The sequence below is a fragment of the Mizuhopecten yessoensis genome, unplaced genomic scaffold, assembly GCF_002113885.1.
Source record: "Mizuhopecten yessoensis strain PY_sf001 unplaced genomic scaffold, ASM211388v2 scaffold9399, whole genome shotgun sequence".
In the NCBI taxonomy this organism is placed as follows: Eukaryota; Metazoa; Mollusca; class Bivalvia; order Pectinida; family Pectinidae; genus Mizuhopecten; species Mizuhopecten yessoensis.
In genome coordinates this window covers 1,030,285-1,054,500 of record NW_018408028.1, presented here as the reverse complement: position 1 = coordinate 1,054,500, position 24,216 = coordinate 1,030,285, and the positions used below count along the sequence as shown (strand labels likewise).

At 35.9% G+C, this 24,216-nt stretch overlaps 1 protein-coding gene across 2 annotated transcripts in view; it reads left to right on the top strand.

Annotated features, from left to right (window-relative positions):
• Window positions 1–24,216, top strand: part of LOC110458010 (adenylyl cyclase-associated protein 1-like) — a 107,701-nt gene that overhangs the window by 19,032 nt on the left and 64,453 nt on the right. For both annotated transcript variants that reach the window (XM_021509535.1, XM_021509536.1), the window contains 2 exons: window positions 16,566–16,669; window positions 21,327–21,407. In XM_021509535.1, coding sequence (XP_021365210.1) covers window positions 16,566–16,669; window positions 21,327–21,407 — 185 coding nt within the window. The remainder of the gene's footprint in view (window positions 1–16,565; window positions 16,670–21,326; window positions 21,408–24,216) is intronic.

Sequence of the window (24,216 nt, the reverse complement as noted above, 5' to 3'; positions counted from 1 at the left end):
CCAAAACTATATATACAAATGCTGGGCAAAAAGAGACAAATGCAGTCATGATATTAGAATTGATCCTGGGGTCTGGCCACAACCCTAGGGACCTAGTTTCTGAGTCACGGCTTGGAAACAGTTGAGATCCCCACCCCATAACCATACATAAAATTGCTGGGCATAAAAAATCAAATACAGATATGCTACAAGGATTGGCCTTGGCGTCTGGCATATTCCCTTGGATCTCATTTGGGAAGATTTTGCCATGATTGCTTAGATATCCGGGTGAGCGATACAGGCCTTCTGGGCCTCTTGTTTACCATCATTTTTTTTTAATTTTGATAGTTAACAAAGGTTATAGTTAAAGATGATAGTGGGAAGAAGACTTTAAGAACTTCGTCTTATATATCGTCCGTAAGGGTCACAGTCCTGGTGATGTGCTAGTAGGTACTTGGGATAGATTGCTAAAGCTTTCCTCATATCATTGACCTTGACCTTCTTACATGGTCACGTTAACAAGCTCAAACAGCATTATTTGAAAAATCATAAGGTTTAGAGCTTAGAAGTTTGATATATTATGTAGATCAGATGTGAGAACATTTTGTTAGTCCTTAGGTTATAACTTGCAATAAGGTGAGGTCCCCATCATTTAACAATTTATATGGTTGCTGGGCATGGAGAATTTAAAGAAGACAAGCATGCTACTGGGAATTGTACCAGGATCTGGTCCCACCCTAGGGACTTATTCACTCGTCATTTCATCAGAACAATGAAATTTCAAATCTATATCCATATATGTATACAGACAGATCACAACCAAAAAAGAATAAACCTCAACTTATCCTGAGCTTGTTGCAATTCACTTCTACACTTAGATCTCAACCAGATTTGCTATGAAGCATTCTTGGGACCAGCAATACAGAGCCTAAAATGGGAAGTATTTACAATACATGTACTACTTTTAATAAGATTATCTTGTCACGATAATATAAATATCCAGGTGAATAACACAGGCACTTCTGGCATCCTGCTTAAAATCTACTTCAAATTGAACAAGAAATATGAAATCTAAATATCTGTTCATTGCCGGAACAGAATTTGGTTTAGCTATAGTCCTATAGTCCTGAATGTAAGGTTGTAGACAAATCAAATGACATGCATAGTGTTTATATTTACATTTGGGGAAGAATACAGACAAATTCTTTATACATTGATGCATAAATGTATTGCATCGGTATAAGAAGGCGAGCCAAAAAGCATGACTGGTTAAAATTAATATGGATGGCTTTAATTCCTGAAATGATGAATAATTTGTTTTGAATACGCCTTAGATCATTTTGATATAACAATTGTGTGCATACTGTTACCACACCTACAGTTTACAAGAAGTAGGGTTATATGTGTGCGGGCAGGCTTTAAAGCTATCTATAACGAATGGATGTGTTATGTAATATATATAGCTATGATGACTCAGATATGTGTGTATGATACGACACAGTCATGGTGATCAGAAGGCGACACCCATCTCTAGTTTGTGTATATTTACGACACAGTCATGGTGATCAGAAGGCGACACCCATCTCTAGTTTGTGTATATTTACGACACAGTCATGGTGATCAGAAGGCGACACCCATCTCTAGTTTGTGTATATTTACGACACAGTCATGGTGATCAGAAGGCGACACCCATCTCTAGTTTGTGTATATTTACGACACAGTCATGGTGATCAGAAGGCGACACCCATCTCTAGTTTGTGTATATTTACGACACAGTCATGGTGATCAGAAGGCGACACCCATCTCTAGTTTGTGTATATTTACGACACAGTCATGGTGATCAGAAGGCGACACCCATCTCTAGTTTGTGTATATTTACGACACAGTCATGGTGATCAGAAGGCGACACCCATCTCTAGTTTGTGTATATTTACGACACAGTCATGGTGATCAGAAGGCGACACCCATCTCTAGTTTGTGTATATTTACGACACAGTCATGGTGATCAGAAGGCGACACCCATCTCTAGTTTGTGTATATTTACGACACAGTCATGGTGATCAGAAGGCGACACCCATCTCTAGTTTGTGTATATTTACGACACAGTCATGGTGATCAGAAGGCGACACCCATCTCTAGTTTGTGTATATTTACGACACAGTCATGGTGATCAGAAGGCGACACCCATCTCTAGTTTGTGTATATTTACGACACAGTCATGGTGATCAGAAGGCGACACCCATCTCTAGTTTGTGTATATTTACGACACAGTCATGGTGATCAGAAGGCGACACCCATCTCTAGTTTGTGTATATTTACGACACAGTCATGGTGATCAGAAGGCGACACCCATCTCTAGTTTGTGTATATTTACGACACAGTCATGGTGATCAGAAGGCGACACCCATCTCTAGTTTGTGTATATTTACGACACAGTCATGGTGATCAGAAGGCGACACCCATCTCTAGTTTGTGTATATTTACGTCACTACAAGGCCCCTCCTTCCTGTTGTTTGAACTCTTTCTCGATATAATCTTGGAATTATAAATTCTGGTTGCCGCTCATTGATTACCTTGTAGACAGGTATGGCTACCTGGTACGAGGAAGCCTAATGACTTTACCTTGAACACTCACTATCATGACTGTTCTGAAGACAAGTTCTTGCTGAAGGTAATAAGTTTGTTGTGACATTGGCATTAAGTTCAAAGGTCAAAACAAGTTTAATCAGCATCAGGAAAAAATTACCTTCACTTTTACGTCAAATATCAAATAAGTGCAAACTTTTTACAAAAGTCTTGTGTCAGATTTAAAGTTCATGCCATTTAAGATATATTGATGAAACTCAAATTGTGCCTACATCACACACAGAGGGTGTGCTTAGCACTTTATCTACATGTAGGTCATTATGACATGACCTCTACTTCTAAGTAAAAGGTCAAATGAATATTAAGCTAATATGTATATTCATTAGCTGATAAGGGGGGACATAAGTTATTGCTTACCAAAAGAAATCTTTAGTTACTGATGTAAAATTATTGTTGATCATTAATAAGTGATATCAAATAACCATTCATATTTTGTTACAGTTGTTTTCTGAAACTTAAGCCTAGTCATAAACTCTTACAAACCAGATCAAGCAAATCTGGATTTCAGAGAAGATGTTTTTGTAGATTATCAGTTAGATCATTGAATGGGTTACGAACCACTGCTAGAAACTGTTACATAGTACTGGAAACTGTTACTTAGTACTAGAAACTGTTACTTAGTACTGGAAACTGCTCCTTAGTACTGGAAACTGTTACTTAGTATTGGAAACTGTTACTTAGTACTAGAAACTGTTACTTAGGACTGGAAACTGTTACTTAGTACTAGAAACTATTACTTAGTACTGGAAACTGTTACTTAGTCCTGGAAACTGTTACTTAGTACTAGAAACTGTTACTTAGTACTAGAAACTGTTACTTAGTACTGGAAACTGCTCCTTAGTACTGGAAACTGTTACTTAGTATTGGAAACTGTTACTTAGTACTAGAAACTGTTACTTAGTACTAGAAACTGTTACTTAGTACTAGAAACTGTTACTTAGTACTAGAAACTGTTACTTAGTACTAGAAACTGTTACTTAGTACTAGAAACTGTTACTTAGTACTGGAAACTGCTCCTTAGTACTGGAAACTGTTACTTAGTATTGGAAACTGTTACTTAGTACTAGAAACGGTTACTTAGTACTGGAAACTGTTATTTAATACTGGAAACTGTTACTTAGTACTGGAAATTGTTACTTAGTGCTAGAAACTGTTACTTATAACTAGAAACTGTTCTTAGTACTGGAAATGGTTACTTAGTACTGGAAACTGTTAATTAGTACTGGAAACTGTTACTTAGTACTAGAAACTGTTACTTATAACTAGAAACTGTTCTTAGTACTGGAAACGGTTACTTAGTACTGGAAACTGTTACTGAGTACTGGAAACTGGTACTGGAAACTGTTACTTAGTACTGGAAACTGTTACTTAGTACTGGAAACTGTTACTGAGTACTGGAAACTGGTACTGGAAACTGTTACTTAGTACTGGAAACTGTTACTTAGTACTGGAAACTGTTACTTAGTTCTAGAAACTGGTTCTTAGTACTGGAAACTGTTACTTAGTACTAGAAACTGTTACTTAGTACTGGAAACTGTTAATTAGTATTAGAAACTGTTGCTTAGTACTAGAAACTGTTCTTAGTACTGGAAACAGTTACTTAGTACTGGAAACTGTTACTTAGTACTGGAAACTGTTACTTAGTACTGGAAACTGGAAACTGTTACTTAGTACTGGAAACGGTTACTTAGTACTAGAAACTGTTACTTAGTACTGGAAACTGTTACTTAGTACTGGAAACGGTTTTATCTGGCATGACTATAGCTCTGATAAATCATTTCTGAAAAGTAAACCAACCATGTTGGACTTTTATGAGATTTATCATAAAGATGCCTTAAACAACAACAGTGCTGAGTGTGAACCATTCAGTGGGGCTAGACCGAGATTCACACCCTGAACCTCAGATTGATGTACTATCGATCTACCTGATTGAGCTTTCCTTTGTCCACAGAAGTGTCCTGTCCAAACTCTTCTACAAATATGTCCAAACGGAAGTTAAGGGGAGGTAATCATATATAGGGATTCTTGACTGAAATCATCTTTCCAGCCATCAGCTAGTTTCTGTCTTTGTCTGGACTCTGTGCCACGTGTGACCTGTCTGTGGTCACACAGCAATCTGTGCCACGTTTGACCTGTCTGTGGTCACACAGCAATCTGTGCCACGTGTGACCTGTGTGTGGTCTGATGCACACAGCAATCTGTGCCATGTGTGACCTGTCTGTGGTCACACAGCAATCTGTGCCACGTGTGACCTGTCTGTGGTCACACAACAGAATTAAAACATTGTGTCTCCATCACCTCCATTTGACAAGTCTACATTTTATGTGCTCTGTTCATTTCACTCCACCTTCCTTTACCAAGAAGCCTTACCTCCATCTTGAGCCTTTATTCAACTCTCTGTGCCATCCTAATCAACCCTACAGCATACTAAAAACTGAGCAGAACAAACGGGGTAGAACTCTTTAAATTAGTGGAATTGCAGTACCTAAATTCATGAATTCACCAAATGTTTGTTTTCTGTACAGCGGCTGTACGAGATTTAAGCCAGGTAAATCAGGTGAATACATTTAAATATGCCTGCACCACTGCCAAAAACTGTAACTGATTTTTTCGTCATGGCTAGAGCTTCCAAAAACTATTCTTATAAGAAAACCATACCTTGCAGGACTTTTATGAAAAAATAATAAAGATGAAATAAACAAAGTATAGTCAACAACAGTGTTTTAAGTATAAAAACAATCGGGTATGCTAGACCAGAATTCAAACCAGGCTAGACCAGGAATTAAGTTTGTTATACTACTGTTTTACATGAAATATTTGTTGGTATTTTCTTTCGCGGCCCGAAGCCATTTAGATCGTTCAATATATCAATTAAAGGACTATGTATGGTTAGGGCCTTTTTTGGCCCCCAAATCCATCAAAATTGAAATCCTTCAATAGAACTGTCAAATGACTGTTTCTTTAATTTTGAATATTTCCCTGGTAATATTATGTGAACATTTATTTAGGTTTTCAATTATGGCTGCCATGGTAACCAGTTAATAATTAGCGTAATTTACTGAAATTTGATTATTCAATAAATTTTGACAGGTTTTTGCCTAGTTTTTCTCTTAGTTACCATAGAGCGCACTCTTGGACAAACATTATATTTCTTCTAAAGATGTATTACAGGTGCCTACACATAATCCTTTGATTTGAGTTTGTTCAAGCATTTAAAAGTTTTGAATTTTGATGCATTTGGGGGCCAAAACATGCCAAAACCATACATAGTCCTTTGTTGTATTTATTTTCGTGGTTCCGCGAATATTTATATACATTTTATGTACAACGAACATTTCATGTTATACAGTATTACTCTAACTGATCAAGCTATCTGGTCAACAGAAGTGTTAGGGGACAAACTGTGCTACAGTTATATCCAAAATGAAATTAAGGGGAGATTACTCTATATACAAAAAAACACAGTGCAGTGGGACAAGGATGCTTTAACAAATTCAAGCTTTTCTTTCACAATGATCATGTCATTTACTGTCCATTGAAATCTTGCATTTTATGCTAAGGATAGTTTGTGCTGTATAGTAATTAATAAATTTACTCTAAGGCACTTTACAACACAGGAATAAATATAGTAGATAAAAATAGGCATACAGATCAGCATTTTACATAAGGTAAAAAAAAACATTTATTGCCATATGCATATAAATATATAGGTTGTACATGACGCCTGCACAGAGCCTAAAATGCAGACACGAAAAGTGGGTCTATATGTCCTTCTTGAATTTAGCCCGAGTTGACTTCCTGGGTGCAGATGGTATGTTATTCCACAACATGGCCAAAACTCTTCCAAAGCTCCGAGTTTCCATATAGGTCTAATTTTAGCGGTGGACATTACTTATCAGATGAGACATAGCATTAAAGCTGCTAAAATTAAAATACGGCGAAAAAAAAACCACAGAACATTCTGACATCACATTCCATTGTTTCATTTGTGCATGGATATGTCTGCTGTATAAATCATCTATAGGTCCCCATGTGTGCCAATAATTGATCAGGCTTCCTGTTTGTCTACACTAGCCACCAAATTGTATAGTACAGAGTGCATGTGTGTCGGCGGAGAGTGCCAATCAGATGGGATCTCAACATCAGCGAGACATAAACTAGTTGATTGGGCTCTGCATTTACCTGGATTAGGTGGCTTGACAGTTAGTTTTCACCTGTATGGCAGTTACCTTTGTGTAAACACATTCAATTCAAATAATATTTTTACCAAAAAAGACAAGAGGGAAATCAGATGATTTCAAAAGTAAAAAATGAGGGTGAAAAATTGGGACACTTGTCATTTACATAAGTCAATTAAAGTCTGAAATAGTCATCCAGCTGCCTGATTGGTCAGGATAACTGTTGATATGGAATATTACTTGTGGTGGGTAAGCAGAGCTAGGAATGATTATATTGTCATCTTGCTGATAGTCGTCTCATTTATAATATTGATTTGTCGGTGTATTTTGTAAATATTATAACATAAAAATAGAAAATAACAACAAAGGATATTGACATCTTGATTGGTTTGATTTTTACAGAATAACAAATCGAGGCAGAGATTTTTTTTTAAATAATCCTGTCTTGATCAAAAGATGGGGACACCAATCCAGATACACACGGCCTGATACAAACAACATACACTTTATAGTCATTCGTTAACCTTCAACACAGCACCGTTGTTGGTTCCTTGGACAGTATTAGTATTAAAACCACACTACCACCAACCCTCAGATCTCTAATACAGTCAGGTACTTTAAGATTGATGTCCGTCATGAGTATGTGTGACTAGTATGTGTTCAAGTACAAGACAAAATCAGGGGGACACACACACACGCATGAATATAGTTCACCTTTATTTTTATCTGTAAGAGGACATGTCCATATGCACACATATGAGGTACTCACAACCTGCTGGTAATACTTCAAATATTTTACCTATACCTTGATCATTTATATATGTTGCGTAAGTTATAGTATATATCTTTTCAAAGTTAAAGTTGGTCTACCGTAACTTCAAAATTTCCCCCTCGCATATGGTTTTGACGTTGAGATCGTGTGATCTTCTACAGCATGAATAACCTATGTTAACAGTAACCAAACTTGTTAAAGCTGATATATCAAGAGGTTGTGATCCTGATGTAACAGAATTCAAAATAAGCTTACCTGAATGTCTAAAAGTGGGCTCATTGAAGACATATTAATGTGTGTTCATTTTGAATATCTGAAAGTATGTTCGTTGCTGAAATTTCTCGATACTGGGATATTGAAACTTGTTTTATTGGAGTATCTAAAAGCATTTTCATTGGTCAATTTATACATGTACAACATGGAGATGTGGATTAGGGAAAAAGGAAAGAAAAAAGCAGAAGAGCAAATATAGGTTTTTTCATTCTCATACGTTGGTTTGGATGGAGATACTGACTGTCTGAAATCTGCAGTGATGACGATCGTCAATCAAGTCACAAAGAAATTGTGCTTTAATTGGCGGTGTTTCTACCTGACCGTTACAACTATAAGAAAATAAAACACGTTTTCGATATGATAATCACTTCTTATCTGTCTGGCCTGCCAGATGGAAATCCAATTATTTCCCAAATTTCAAAACTCAAGGGCGTAGGCTCCAAACTTAATCCCTATTTTGTTCTTGTCTATCATTAATCACAATAGACGTAGCTTTCAACACGATGCTTGTTTCATCACAACTATTCATAGCTTACTATTTACCAAGAACATTTAAAGAAGACATACATGTATCCAGTCACGGTTTTTTCTTTTTCATCCTATTTTCACTATTATGTATATAAACAACTCATTTACCTGGTATGTCCATGTACAAATGTACTTATGGAACTAAGCCCAAGTTTCTTCACTTTAAAGTTATTTTTGAAATTGAATGTTAAATAATTTAGCTTAAGCTGACTGCACTGTGATATTTGAACATACAGCATTGATAAAAAAATATTATAGTATATCTTCAGAGTATAATGCTTTATGCAGATTTAAAGTTAAATTATCTGTAGAAGTTTGCGATACTGACAAGAAGTATATGTACAAATTATAATTACAGCGACATGTGTTTGAGTGGAGTCTGACGGACACTTTGTCTGGTCTCCCTTCCCCAAACCTGTTACCTTCACTTGTAGACGTCTGGTTACGACATTAGTGTGTAAAGTAATATTTTCATTTTTTTTTTTTTTCATACCTCACATGAAATATAATAATTTTAGGAATATTTCTTCCCCGAGAAATGCAGCATTTCTAATCCCTTGAGCATGGTGTTGTTAGGTTTTATGATAGAAACAGAAAACCAAATTGGAATAGAAAATCCTTTCTTCTGCGTAATTGTCTGATGAATTTGCTTGCTTTTTTTTTTTTTTTTTAAATTGAACTTAATACAGAATTTTATCAAATGGGAGAATTGTGTAGCTTCTATAAAGAGTAAATATAAACTTTTGAAAGAATGAACTTTTTTCTGTGTATGTTTTCCTGTCATTTTCAAGATTTCTTTGACTAAACTGCAAATTAATAAGCATTTTAACCATGGCCTGTATTCATGAAACCATTATCATGCTCAAGAATGAATTCTGTACTCAAGCCAACTTTCTTGTAACCTGCTTAAAACATGTAACATGGTCAAAATGTCAAGTGTAAACATTGCAAACAGTGTTTGGCTTTATTTCTCACTTAAATTCTTCCATATCACTGACAAAATGTGACTTAATTATTAATCTATCATGGGAACAAAAACAGTTGGTTTGAGCACAATATCAGAGTTTTAGCATGAGAACGGTCTCATGAAAACGAGCCCAGAGGTTTAGTTAGAAGAACAACCTTCAGTTAAGAGACATGAAAGTATGAGCCTGTTGTTGGCTATGGTTGACATTTAGTTTGTAAACGAAGACTCGGCATAGAGGGGACAAATGTCTCTTGTCTGTGCCGTGGTCACACAGCAATCTGTGCCACGTGTGACCTGTCTGTGGTCACACAGCAATCTGTGGCACGTGTGACCTGTCTGTGGTAACACAGCAATCTGTGTCATGTCATATCAACTCTCCTTGGTATAGCAAATTTGTTCGGGTCATTATCAGATGAAATAGGGAAGCTTTAATTGTTACCCACAGAACAGGCTTAAAATAAATAAAAATATCTCTACACGCATAGTATTAATCACAAAGACAAATATGGCGAATGATGAATTTCAATACATGTATTACATAAAAAAAGTTTCAAAGAATCAACCTTCGGGAATATTAATGTTGTATTTCCGACATCTGGATCAAGGAAATAATGTAAAACATTGAAATGTTTTGAAGATAATACATAGGAGGATGATACTCTGCCCACTACATGTTAAGCCTACAATGTGACACAAAACAAAGTATTGTGTTTATACTGGTACCCACCTTTATCATTATTCAAAAAATGAAATAATATCTTCTTTTCCATTTTTGTTGGTCGCCTCTTGTAAAAGAAATTATTTTCTATCAAAGAAAACAGCAATCATGAAATATAAACATTTCAATTTAGAATTTAATGGCAGAGAGATGATTACACAGGCACAGTACCACATTGTGTATTGGTTATTTACCTACAGACAGCTGGATGAGATAGGCTTGTAGTATGATACCAAAGGACTCTCCAAGCAATGTAAGATAGATTTTAAAATTTGAGAAACACGCTATTAGATGTTTAATGGTCGTTTACTCACCTGCCGGTAGCCTTGGCCTCTCTAACTTACTATATGTTTTATTGTAATTGATTGCAGCGTATTACTTCTATTATATGCAAGGGGAGGTAACCCTTATTGATTTTAGAGGAAACAAACTTCAGAAAAAACATAACAAAAAGAAACAACAACGAAACACAAAACAAAAAAACAAAACAACATTGTTAACATCGGAAAAGAAGAACAGAGAACCCCAAATTACCCCTGAAATTACCCCCCAAAATACATTGTGTAACATACTGTTCAATGTCCAAGAGCTGGCAGTACACATAACAGGGATTAGATTGGACACACTGTTCACTGTCATTGGTGACCTGAAACTGATGATTTACCACTCAACTTAGCTTTAATGACCTGGGGAGACAGGTCAGGCTGTAAACAATTGTATACATTATCACAACAAAGTCCTTTTTCAACCATAATGTTATTTTTAACAATATGTGGCAATGGTCCAACAGAGTTTTTATATATTTGTATTTTAGATGGAGACAAATGAACGTACTCAAAGGTTTTTCCGGATTGAACTTGAAAATTATGTAAAGATTAATATGGTATCAAAGATCGTGGTTTTGATGATTTCTTATTGTAACATTACATGTACGTAACTGCAACAAATATAAACTGCTTCAGACTTGATGTCAAAATGTTCTGCATCAAGTGATAAAATATTGGAAATTTGAGACAAGGAATTATCAATTCCTAGATTATGTTTATGACGAGGGAAAGTAAAGAAATCATCAAAACAGAATTTATGGAGATTTTACTATCAACACAGGTCGTTAAACACCATTATGGATGTATACTCAAATTCTTAAATGTGCAAAAAGCATGCAGACAAATTGTATATAAAAATGTTAGTGCAAAAAAAACTTTCACATTGAGATTATGTATAAAAGGCCAGGCCAAAGTAGGCGATAAATCATCCTCTAGATGTCCTGACTGTAATCTCTCTGTTTTAGTATTAAATGGTTTGGTATAACTCATGGCATTCATCATTTTAAAATATCTTTATTTTTGGAAGATTTCGTCCGCCCACTCAACATCTGGTCACTGGTTGAGTTAGACCAGACTTTTCTTCAACCAAGAAATTTTTGAAAATATTTCAAAATTTAAAATTTACATCTTGAGATTCTTATGTAAATGGTTGATATGGCATCCCTGTGGATGATAAGGTGGACGTTTTCTTCAAGGCGTTGTCGGGGTAATAAAAGCAGTGATCTGACAGAGATTCCCAAACGTCAAAACTGAAATGCAAAAGAAAGAAAAATAGACATTTTCATGTCAGAAATCGGTTTTTCATAAGATGATGATGATTTAAAAGTTGCCCCAATAAATAACTCATTTTGTGAAGTAACAACAGGAGTCAAGGGCTCAATGTGAAAGGTCAGTTTTGGTAACAACAGGAGTCAAGGGTCTCAATGTTAAAGGTCAGGTTTGATAACAACAGTTGTCAGGAGCTTAATGTTAAAGGTCAGGTTAGGTTACAACAGTTGTCAGGGAGCTCATTGTTAAAGGTCAAGTTAGGTTACAACAGTTGTCAGGGGAATCAATGTTAAAGGTCAGGTTTGGTAACAACAGTTGTCAGGAGCTTATGTTAAAGGCCAGGTTTGGTAACAACAGTTGTCAGAGGAATCATTGTTAAAGATCAGGTTTAGTAACAACAGTTGTCAGGGGAATCATTGTTAAAGGTCAGGTTAGGTTACAACAGTTGTCAGGGGGCTCATTGTTAAAGGTCAGGTTTGGTAACAACAGCTGTCAGGGGGCTCATTGTTAAAGGTCAGGTTTGGTAATAACAGGTGTCAGGGGAATCATTGTTAAAGGTCAGGTTTGGTAACAACAGTTGTCAGGGGAATCATTGTTAAAGATCAGGTTTGGTAACAACAGTTGTCAGGAGCTTAATGTTAAAGGTCAGGTTTGGTAACAACAGGTGTCGGGAGCTTAATGTTAAAGGTCAGGTTTGGTAACAACAGTTGTCAGGGGAATCATTGTGAAAGGTCAGGTTTGGTAACAACAGTTGTCAGGGGAATCAATGTTAAAGGTAAGGTTTGGTAACAACAGTTGTCAGAGATCTCAGTGTTAAAGGTCAGGTTTGGTAACAACAGATGTCAGGGAAATCATTGTTAAAGGTCAGGTTTGGTAACAACAGTTGTCAGGGGAATCAATGTTAAAGGTCCGGTTTGGTAACAACAGTTGTCAGGGGAATCAATGTTAAAGGTCAGATACTATTAAATCCAATTTGTATGAGCTGAATACTCACCTTAACTGAATCTCACAAAGCCTACTTGTATATCCAGGTCCTGATGATCTCATTTTAAGCAGTATTCAAGGCCTGTAAAGTAAAGCTGTTCATCTGTAGATCTACAAACTACCAGATACATCTAACAGTTTAAAAAAGAACAGGACAAGTTTGCAACCAATTTCATACAGTTATGACATGAAATGCACATGCATTCACTTGTGCACATGCAATAGAAATGTAGAAAATGTCTGTCTATCAGTGTTGGATATTACGTACAGGTGGTGCCGCATGTTTTCTGTCACAGACTTAATCAAGTGTCATAGACTGTAGATAATCAACACCAGCGCAGGGAAAAAACAACTGTAGTTGAAGGCGTGGGGGGACCACATCGGGTGTTGATGTTTTTAAAAAAAAATGAAAGGTAAACCAATATAGGCACATGCAGAAGTACACCAGTTGTGGTATTCTCACGTGTTGGGATGGGCTTACGTGTGATCACGGCTGGCTATATGTATAATCAGTAATCGTTTGAACATGCTACGTGTCAATAAGGCCTTAGCGATGTACGTGAAAAGGTCTGATCACAGAGAAAGTGAACGTCACAATTACCGTATGAATTTGTTTGAAGATATAGGTGTCAAAGATCGGTTTTAGAAATTATTACACAAAGTCATAATTATACCAAAACGTGCTGGAATCCTAAGTGTCTGGTGAAATTTCCGTTCTGAAAATTATTATGGAGTTCCATAATTATCGCCAGAAACCCTTTGGAAAATTAGTAATATCAAAGATTTATGCTCCAAAAAATTAATATGCAAAATTCCAGAATTATCTTTTGATCACAAAGGTGCTAAAGAATGATTAGGGGGTTGTAAAGTGAATCTGGTGCTTTTGAACATGTTTGAATGTTTAAGTATCAAAGAATTGTTGTGGTGATTGTCATGCAATAGATCAAAAAAGATTCACATTCCTGTGCATGTCAATGCTCATGTCGTTACGCGGGTTCTTTATGTCACGTAATGAAACTATCATGTGACATGTGACTCACATGTATTTAATTTATCTGGGGAACACATGCCACGCCCACATCTCAAGTGTTGACATACATGTAGAGTACAGTTGACATCAAATTATTTTTACATTAGCGTACGTAGGGGGTCTGGGGGGGGGGAGAGGAGATTACATCCCAACCCCTTATTGATATCAGTAGACTGTATATAGAAGTTACAAGCTCTCTCCTCATCCCATCAAAGGCCTCCACTGGTCTAAACGTTCAGTCAGAGCTTGGTAAATCTCTTTTTTGAATTTTTTGGGTCTTCTTTTTTCTTGTATGATATTTCTTTCATCGTTCTGTCAAGTCTTTTTCCTTTTTTCTGTCTTTTTTTTTGTTTTTTGTTTTTTAACTGTCTTTCATTCTTTGGTAAAAAAATGTATTTATTTTTTCTGTTGTCCTGATTTTTTAATTGTCTTTCTTTTCTTTTTGTGTCTCTTTTTTCTGTCATCATTCTTTTCATCCTGTTTCACCTTTCTTTCTCTTTTTCTGTCATCTTTCCCTCCTTTTTCAGGTATTTTTCCTTCCTTTCTGTGCCAATTTCTTTACCTTCCTTGAACAAAGCAACTTGTATATTAATTGGACTCTGCTTAACATAAAACTATTACACATATCTAGGCGAACAGGAAATAAGTAATGAATCGTAGGAATGTAGCTATCGTACTAAATATTTAACTGATCCACAGCCACGAGTCTGTTATAAAAAAGTCGTTTTTTAGGAGATTACTTTCACATGATTTTTTGTCATAAATTCGGCTATTTACAAGTCAGGGTTATTTTTTAGGGTTACATTATATAGCTTTATAATGATCGTTTTCACACAGTTTCGATTCTGGTGAGGGGCTTCATGAAATATTTCAAATAGTACACTTTAGTTTTAGAGGGTTGATACAGCCGTCTGTGGGACGGAGGAATTCGGGTTGTCTGTGTACATGTATTTTATGATTTTAACAGAAGGCTGCTGAGGTTTGCCTCCTTTTCACTGCTGACCTCTAACAGAAGTTGTTAGCAGTGACTTAACCTTTAAACTGTGGTCTCATATATATATACTTCTACCTGTAGCCGACCTAAGGGCAATTTCTTAAAGCAGGGAATACAGTTGCAATTGAAAGACTTCAATTTTGTTTACGAAATTGAGATAACCTAATGTTTATACAATTGTTAAAACTAGAAGTTTATGCAGTCGAGTATATAATGATGTACAATTGATAAAACTAGAAGTTGATGCAGTCGAGTATATATAATGATATACAATTGATAAAACCAGAAGTTTATGCAGTCGAGTATATAATGATATACAATTGATAAAACCAGAAGTTTATGCAGTCGATTATATAATGATATACGATTGATAAAACTTACATGTATACTGTGATTGATGTTAATAATTGTTTGTCATCTCTATACTCATAATTCTTGTCTAAATCTCAGATCTGAAGAAATCTTTATTTTTTCATCTCTCAAAAAATATGTTTGCAAAATACAAAATATGAGTTGGTACAGATGTATGATGTACAACCCGGACATATAACCTTGAACTTTATAGCTAGGAGGTACATAGAAAGTAGTACATATACATCTGAGGTTGTGAAAAATGTAAACGGGAGATTTATTTAGAGATCTATGGTAAAGTTAGCAAAAGGTTTGTCACAGGTGTTAGATGTGAGGGGAATATCTGTCTTGGCCAATTTTCAAAGAGTGGTTGTCCCGTTTTATCTGTCCTATATATATCTGGTGGTATCAGCCATTAGCTTCAGATGATGGTACAGAATTGGTAGAGTGTGCCCTATCACATCACCACCTAACTTCTATACATTACCTATTACTCAAATTTGTATTTTTAAAAAATATGTTTGTATATTGTAATACCGTATTTATTGTAAATTCAACACAAGTTGAGTTCTTCCCCCTTCTTGTACTCTTGAAGGAAAGATCCGGTCCCGTACTCATGAAACACTTCTTGTGCTTCAACTCAGACTCTGTGCTCAAGTCCTTTTACTTGTTCTAGTGAGAAATTTAATTATATAATTTAATACATTTTGTTAAGGATTTGGTAAAAAATTGAAGAGATTTTGGACTGAGTATTGTTTCCAATGGTTACACAGGGCTTGTTGACTGTACCACATGATTTGACTGTACCACATGATTTGACTGTACCACATGATTTGACCGTATCACATGATTTAAGTGTATCACATGATTTAAGTGTGTTAAAAGAAAGATGCCTTGAGCACAAAATCCATGCCCGAGAATGAGAATGGTTTCATGAATACAGGCCCTGTTCTCTGCAAATGGGGAAAACTTTTACATTGCTTTAGACTTTGCCACCCACCACCAGGGGGCGTAAGTCATTGTAATAGATTATAATGTCCTCACCATTGTCGTGTACCTCCCCATCACCATTCCACCCCACTAATGCTCTGAGTTTGTCAAGTTGATCAGGATTGCACCAATTCAGATATTATATTTTTAAGAACTGAAATCCTAATCCTAGCTGTCATTAAAATTCTTGACTTAAACCTGAGCATTGCTGTGATATGACCATGATTTTATTTTTGAAGTTAATCTGTTTATTAGCTTTATAAGAAGTCGAAAAAGTCAAGCCAGTGAAAAATTGATTTGAATCAAGACCATAACTCAAAATGGAGATTTTCTTTTTCTGAAAATAATGCACTTTAAGATTGAAAATAAAGATAGTAGAATACCCTCAGCTGTAAAAGTTGGAAAGAGTCAAATTTATTTTGTAATCCTTGAGCGACCATAATAATAAAACTAAAGAATGACCTTGACCTATGTTTTACTTGTGACCTCTGATGAATGACCTTGACCTGTATGTTATTTGTTACCACTGATGACTGACCAGTTCTTTCCTGTTGTTACAGATGTGGTAGTCCCATATGTCCAGGCATTCGATGGCATCATCAACGGACCGTACGCCAAGTTCCAGGCCCTCAGTGCGAAGATAGGCGGAGATGTCCAAACTATGGTGAGTGAAAATCCTCCAAACCCCTGTGTGAACTTTGGGTTGATATTTCAACTCCCAAATCCTCCCGACCCCTGTGTGAACTTTCTCCCGACCCCTGTGTGGACTGTTTAAACTCCTTCTAACATTGCTGTCCTTTCAGTTGTGACCTTGGTAAAACTTGTATAGTTTGTTGAGGTGATATACAGGGGAAGCACTAGCAAGTTTGTGACAGGTTTCACTGAGCTAGCACTAGCCAGTATGTCACATCACATTTCAGTGAAATGACAGTTAAAAATCTCACAGAATATTTCATTGTATGATGATGGCATGATATTTTGTATAGGATCAATTTTGAGACATTAAGAGTTCTCCTTCCTTCTTATATACATAGCCTAATAGAGGGTAGCAGTTATGTTGATCTAAAACATCTATTGTTGACAAATGACATCTGTTTCTGCCTCACAGCTATAGAACCAAACCATGCTGAAGGTCAACAAGTAAACATGTTAACTTTGGAAGGTTGAGAATTGTATACCCCTTACACACCACTAGGGGATGTATTCATAAAACTCTTCTCATGCTCAAAACTCAGATTCTGTGCTCAAGTCCACTTTTTGTTCCAGTTAGAAATTAAGAACAACCATCAAATATTCTCAATGTTTAGGAAGAATGTTCAAGAGATTTAAAGCCAAACACTGCTTCACTGTAGGCAGTTTGACTTAATTAAATGAGTTAAGCAAGAAATAAGAAAGTGAGTTTGAGCACAGATTCTCTTATTTAGCATGAAAATAATTTCTCCATGAATGCAGATCCTCCTTCTGTGATATCTTCTCTGTCCCTGTGATACAGACCTCCCTGTGATACAGACCTCCCTGAAAAGTCACCTGTTTTTACCTGTCAGCCAGCTTTATTAGGAACAATGGGGAGAAACAATGAAGAAAGACAAATTCTCTACTGAAATGATTTTGGGTGATTACACTTTAACTTAGCTGTCCTTTAAACATGTAGTGGTTGTCATTTGTAGTGTAAGACTGTGTCAGGTGAGTGTGAAGGTGTTAACTGCCTCAGACATAATCACGTACCATTAGCCGATCTTTTCATAATTACAGCTACAAATTCTGCTGTGTAGTTCTATTTTCAAAGATTGTCTATTGTTAAAAAGACACGAGCCGGAATAGTTTTAAAATTAAAGGAGACACAAAAAGTAGAGAGAAGGTGTTTAACAGAGAGAGTGATACATACATGTACAGGAAGGGACAAGATCGTTAGTTTCTATTTCTATTCATGAGTAATCAATGATTGAGAAAGTATCACAACCATATTAAGGTCATAGGAGTGTATTGCTAAACGGAAATAGGAAGTACATCCCTAGTTGAAAATCCAATGTAGGGAGACAGTATCACAATTTCCGCATAATCTAATGTTTAATATTAAAGTGATGAATATTGTATTCTTATTAGTGACAGAACAGTGTGTTCTTTCAATATTAAAGTATTGCAAAGCAATCCAGGCATTAATTCAGTTGTTTTTTAATCAATGAGTCCATTTTTCTGTACTTCAGAAACCGGCTACCTATTTCACTACTGTGAAGTTTTTCAAGAACGATAACTCTTGCATGCAATTACTATGTGTATATGCTTTTATTATAAAATATCAATTTTTAATCGTTTATAGATAATTGATTGTACACAAATTCAGCATTTATGAAATTGATATACATTAATGCAATACTAATCTATGTTAGTATCATTTTTATTGACATTATTTTGCAATTTTTTTATTTTTTTTTCAAAATTCACTCCTTTTTACATAAATTTCCTTTTAAAATCCTTAAAATTCTGACAACCTATATTTTTTTTGTGGCAGAAAATGTTCTTTACTTAAAAGCAATATATCAACAAAATTTGAATAAATTCTACTGAGAAATGGCGATACAATCCTATTACCTTAAATATACCTACGAAAAATTTGCATATCATGGTTTAAAAAATGTCACCAATTGTGCTGCCTTCTGACTAAGTTTTGAGATATTTTTACAAAAAAACACCTTTTAAAGCTCGATGTGAAGTGTATGATTGTCTGGTGGTATTTAGATACCTAATGTATTTTCAAACTTGATGAATAATCTGTGTAATGCTGGATAAAGGTGGAAGATCAGCATAAATAGCTGGTGAGATCTGGGTGTTAACTTACACCACTGATCAGTAGATCGTTCTCAGAATATATCACCGCAAAAACACACGGATTCTGTCCAGAAAATCATCTAAGCACTAGACCCTTAGACTTAATAGATAAATTATCCAACTGATTTTCAAGATATCTGGAATAAATTAGATTTTGGAGACATGGTAGGTATTTTCCAGCTAAGCAGCAGATATTAGTTAGAACAGATTCACTTCCCAGTGCCCTCAACCTTATGATGCAATTTTCAAATGATTTCCAAGATGTCTGAATAAATTGGAGTTTAAGAACACATGGATGTTGGGATACATATAGTTCATACACAATTTATTGCAATTAATGAAAATGTCCATATTTGGGCAGAAGCAATTTTGAGTTCCAATATAGTTTTTAGAAATTTACATTAGTATGGTAAGGTTAGGTTAGACTACGATTTAATTACATTAGGGTAATCCTGATCAGGTTCTACATCTGTCACTGCATTTCAGATTGAATTTTTGTTGAATGGTTATTTTTTTATTTTGATAGATTCAAAATGAAATTAGAGGACCCATTTTACAAAATAGGTTATGAAAATTTAAATTGAACCCAACCCCAACAAGGCTGCAGTTTTGACACCAAGTATATATTTTGTACATTAGGGCAATTTATTTACTCCGACTGAGTGTAATATAGTTCATGTCACTTATGATATGAAAAATTAAAAATAAATTTGATGAGTCATTAATATTCCATTGTGAGTGTGTGGTGAGGGGGGGTAGAGACTTGAAGAATTATGACCTGCCAGAAGTCAAACAAAAACGTGTGCCATTTAAAATAGCTGTGACAAACTTAAATGTGACAGTTTATGATTCTTTTTTAAATTTTATTTTAAAGAATATCTACCAATCCAAACATCTAGTGATCTAAATTCAATCAGTATCATTTTAACATTTCAAGTTTTTTCGGATCGGTCATTAAATTTAAAAATCTGTCGGTATTCTTTAATTGAATTCTCCTACTTAACCAGATTAGGTGATTGTGTGTCATGTTTTATTAGTATGTGAATCACACTTTGTAGAGGGAATGGGAAAGTAATAATCCCTCGTAGGTTATTTGTTGCTGCGGAATGACACCAAATGTCCGTCTTCTCGTGAATTGTGTGTACTGTTGTACCATCATTATTGTCTGTGACAGCCATTTCACCATTAACTCCACCTTTTTTTTAACTGCCTATCAGTGCCCAACAACACAAAGCACATTTTTTGGCAGGAAGCATTGATCACTAGCACACAAGTATGCATCATGATATAGTCTAAAAAAGGTCATTGTTTTTTTTTCTTCATTAAAACTTTTTCATAACTTTTATTCTATAGTACCAGTTGGTATATGTCTTGGTTTCAAAAAAACTCATTGTTTTCTTTTAAATTTTAGAACCATTTTACAAGTCTGAATGTCGTTCATTTAGACTTGTTTTGTATGTGTGAGGGATTTGTAATCTTGAGATAGATTTGACTAGATCATTCCAGACAGACAGAAATATTTTACCGGTTAAGTGATATTTAATTACTATCCACCTGGTACTCTCTGACCCGGTCCCTTTTCAAATAATTCTACACTACCAATTATTATTTTCAGAAAATCAATTGCCCATGTTAGACTTTTAGTGTTGTAGGTTATAATAGCATTGTCCAATTAACCCTTTTACTCAGGAAACAAGTGAAACAGTATACGATTACAATCTCTGCTGGAACCTTAATGTGTTCCGGACCTGAACCACCCTGAACCACCCTTAACATCCACATTATAATTCTCTGTCTTTTGAATCAGCCTAGTTCATTGTGATCTTTAGGGATGAGAATTATTAATAAGTTTCATAATTGTTTTAAAAGTCAAAGATTATTGCAGGTTATGTTTCATTCTAATTGAATAAGAATACGTGTACCCTCATTTGAACTGTAGGAAATCCTTTGTCCCCCAGTGTTACAGACGGAGTGAGTTACAAAGGACAAATGTTGAGAGCTTCCATGACATCTTGACCATTATCAGACTGTCTGTATATATCCCCCAGGGTTACGGACGGAGTGAGTTACAAAGGACAAATGTTGAGAGCTTCCATGACATCTTGACCATTATCAGACTGTCTGTATATATCCCCCAGTGTTACGGACGGAGTGAGTTACAAAGGACAAATGTTGATAGCTTCCATGACATCTTGACCATTATCTGTGAAGTCACATGCTTTTAAGATTTCTTTAAACAAAATTGAAATTCCCTTAAAGTTTTTGCGGCCGTGCAACATTTGTTTGTCTGTTGTCTGTCCAGTATCAATTTCTCTTTTAGAATTATTGGTCTAGATCTACAGTTTGAGGGCTAGAGGAAATATACTGGCCAATTTTCAATGTCACAGAGGTCAAACATGTTCAAAATAGAAAAGTTTAAATATGAAAACATAGGGGGGCGATTCAGGCCTTTGAATTATGTATATTGACCTTTGCCATGTTGTGTTTATTTCCAGTGTAACACCATTACAAAGACATTCAGTGACCAGAGAGCCTTCCTCAACATGGCCTCCAAGTGTAAGGAGCCCAAGGACAAAGTAAGTGGTACCATACCTCACCCTTCACCCATCATCATACCTCACCCTTCACCCATCATCATACCTCACCCTTCACTCATCATCATACCTTATCAGCTGTTTTACCTCTCATTCTTCCTCATCTCCCCGTTTCTATTTCTCCTCATCTCCTTCTCCCATTCCTCATTTTTCCTCATTGCCCCCAATCCTCATCACCCCTCATCTCCCCAACTACCTCGTTCATCATTTTACCTCATCACCCTTCATCTCCCCCACTACCTCGTTCCTCATCTTTGCCCCCTCCCCCTTCCTTATTTCTCCTCATTGATCCCCCTCATTCCTATATTATTTCCTCTCATCGGCCCCCATTCTTCATTCCTCCTCATCTCCCCCATTCTTCATCACCTCACGCTCCTCATCTTATCTCAATCACCACCCCTCATCTTGAATTACTCTACAGAACAACTACATGGTGCCCGTTGTGTTAACTGATGAATAGATTTATAAAAAATATGATCAAAAAAAGCAAAAGAAAGCTATTAAATATGAAGAATGAAAAATAAATAGGTAACAGATTTATTTCACTTTGTTTGTTATGTATAATTCTGAGGTCATAAGAAACCTTGTATATTTACCAGGGATCTAATATAAACCCCCCTGTTAATGATGGACATGGAATTAGTTTCCTAAACACCCTCTCCCCGCCATACCAACAGTGGAAATTACAGATTTTAGAAATCTATTAACAATAAACCCCCCTGTTAATGATGAACATGAAATTAGCTTCCTAAACACCCTCTCCCCGCCATACCAAAAGTTGAAATTACAGATTTTAGAAATCTATTCACAATAAACCCCCCTGTTAATGATGAACATGAAATTAGCTTCCTAAACACCCTCTCCCCGCCATACCAACAGTGGAAATTACAGATTTTAGAAATCTATTCACAAAAAAAAACCTGTTAACAACAACCTGTTAAAGGCTACGCATAACTATCATTAGAGCTGTCACTTATTGTGATTGGCACCTGTAAGGGAAGTAATTATCATTGTCCTCATTCAGGATTTCTCACAAGAAGGGTAATTATCATAAGAATTCTGATTATTAATATTTGAGTGTTAGTGACAGGTAAATTGCATGTGCATGAATAAATTACTTCGTGATCTGACAATTAACCGGCAGATGAGGGGTAGCTATAAAACTACCTTTGAAATAGAAAGTAAACATTAAGAAAAGCGTTTAAATTAGTCTTAATGCTGTACCTTTTAATACAACAGAGCTGATCACTACTTTATAATATCCATTATTTCCTAGGTTTGGGTAACTTTACTTAGTTTACACCCTCCTCCAAGCATTTCTATTCCTCCTCTGCCATAACTACGGTACCATTCTATTCCTCCTCTGCCATAACTACCAATACAAAATGCTATGCAAGCACATTCACAAAAAAACACTTTTTATGAACTACATTTATAATGAATTGCAATTTTAGGCCTCAATAACGGATGAAATTGGATAAAAAAAAATAATAAAGAAAGGCCTGTTATAAATCTTATTTTTAATGACTCTACTGTCATCCCATACTCTACCCCATGTATAGACTGTCTACTGTCATCCCATACTCTACGCTATGTATAGACTGTCTTCTGTCATCCCATACTCTATGCCATGTATAGACTGTCTACTGTCATCACATACTCTACGCCATGTATAGACTGTCTACTGTTATCTCATACTCTACCCCATGTATAGACAGACTGTCTACTGTCATCCCATACTCTACGCCATGTACAGACTGTCTACTGTCATTCCATACTCTACCCCATGTATAGACTGTCTACTGTCATCCCATATTCTACCCCATGGATATACTGTCTACTGTCAACCCATACTCTACCCGATGGATAGACTGTCTACTGTCATCCCATACTCTATGCCATGTATAGACTGTCTACTGTCATCACATACTCTACACCATGTATAGACTGTCTACTGTCAACCCATACTCTACACCAGGTATAGACTGTCTACTGTCATCCCATACTCTACGCCATGTATAGACTGTCTACTGTCATCACATACTCTACGCTATGTATAGACTGTCTACTGTCATCTCATACTCTACCCCATGTATAGACTGTCTACTGTCATTCCATACTCTACCCCATGTATAGACTGTCTACTGTCATCCCATACTCTACACCATGTATAGACTGTCTACTATCAACCCATACTCTACACCAGGTATAGACTGTCTCCTGTCATCCCATATTATACCCCATGTATATACTGTCTACTGTCAACCCATACTCTACCCAATGTATAGACTGTCTACTGTCATCCCATGCTCTACCCCATGTATAGTCTGTCTACTGTCATCCCATACTCTACCCCATGTATAGACTGTCTACTGTCATCTCATCCTACTGTTTGTCGTGTTGGTGGGTCCATGTAGGTCTATATTTCACCATGGTTACACAGTAGGGCTGTCATGATACATCGGAAAACAGGTATATCGCAATACACAGCTAGGTATATCATATCGTACCACAATACAGAGATGAAATATTGCAGTGAGTGTATCGCAATATTTTTCAAAAGCATATTTTTATGTATCTGCTTGGTGTTTTAACTTTGCAAATTAGTACAAATACTAACAGATATGCTAATAAGCATAAAGCAGGCTTTTAATAGTTCAAATTTTGTAATCGATGGTTGGGTTGACAAAAATCTAAAATCTATGTAATCTGTATTGTTTATGATTTAGTTTGATAACATTCTGACAACAATTTACAACTTAAAGAATTATTATAGAATTGAGCACATCCT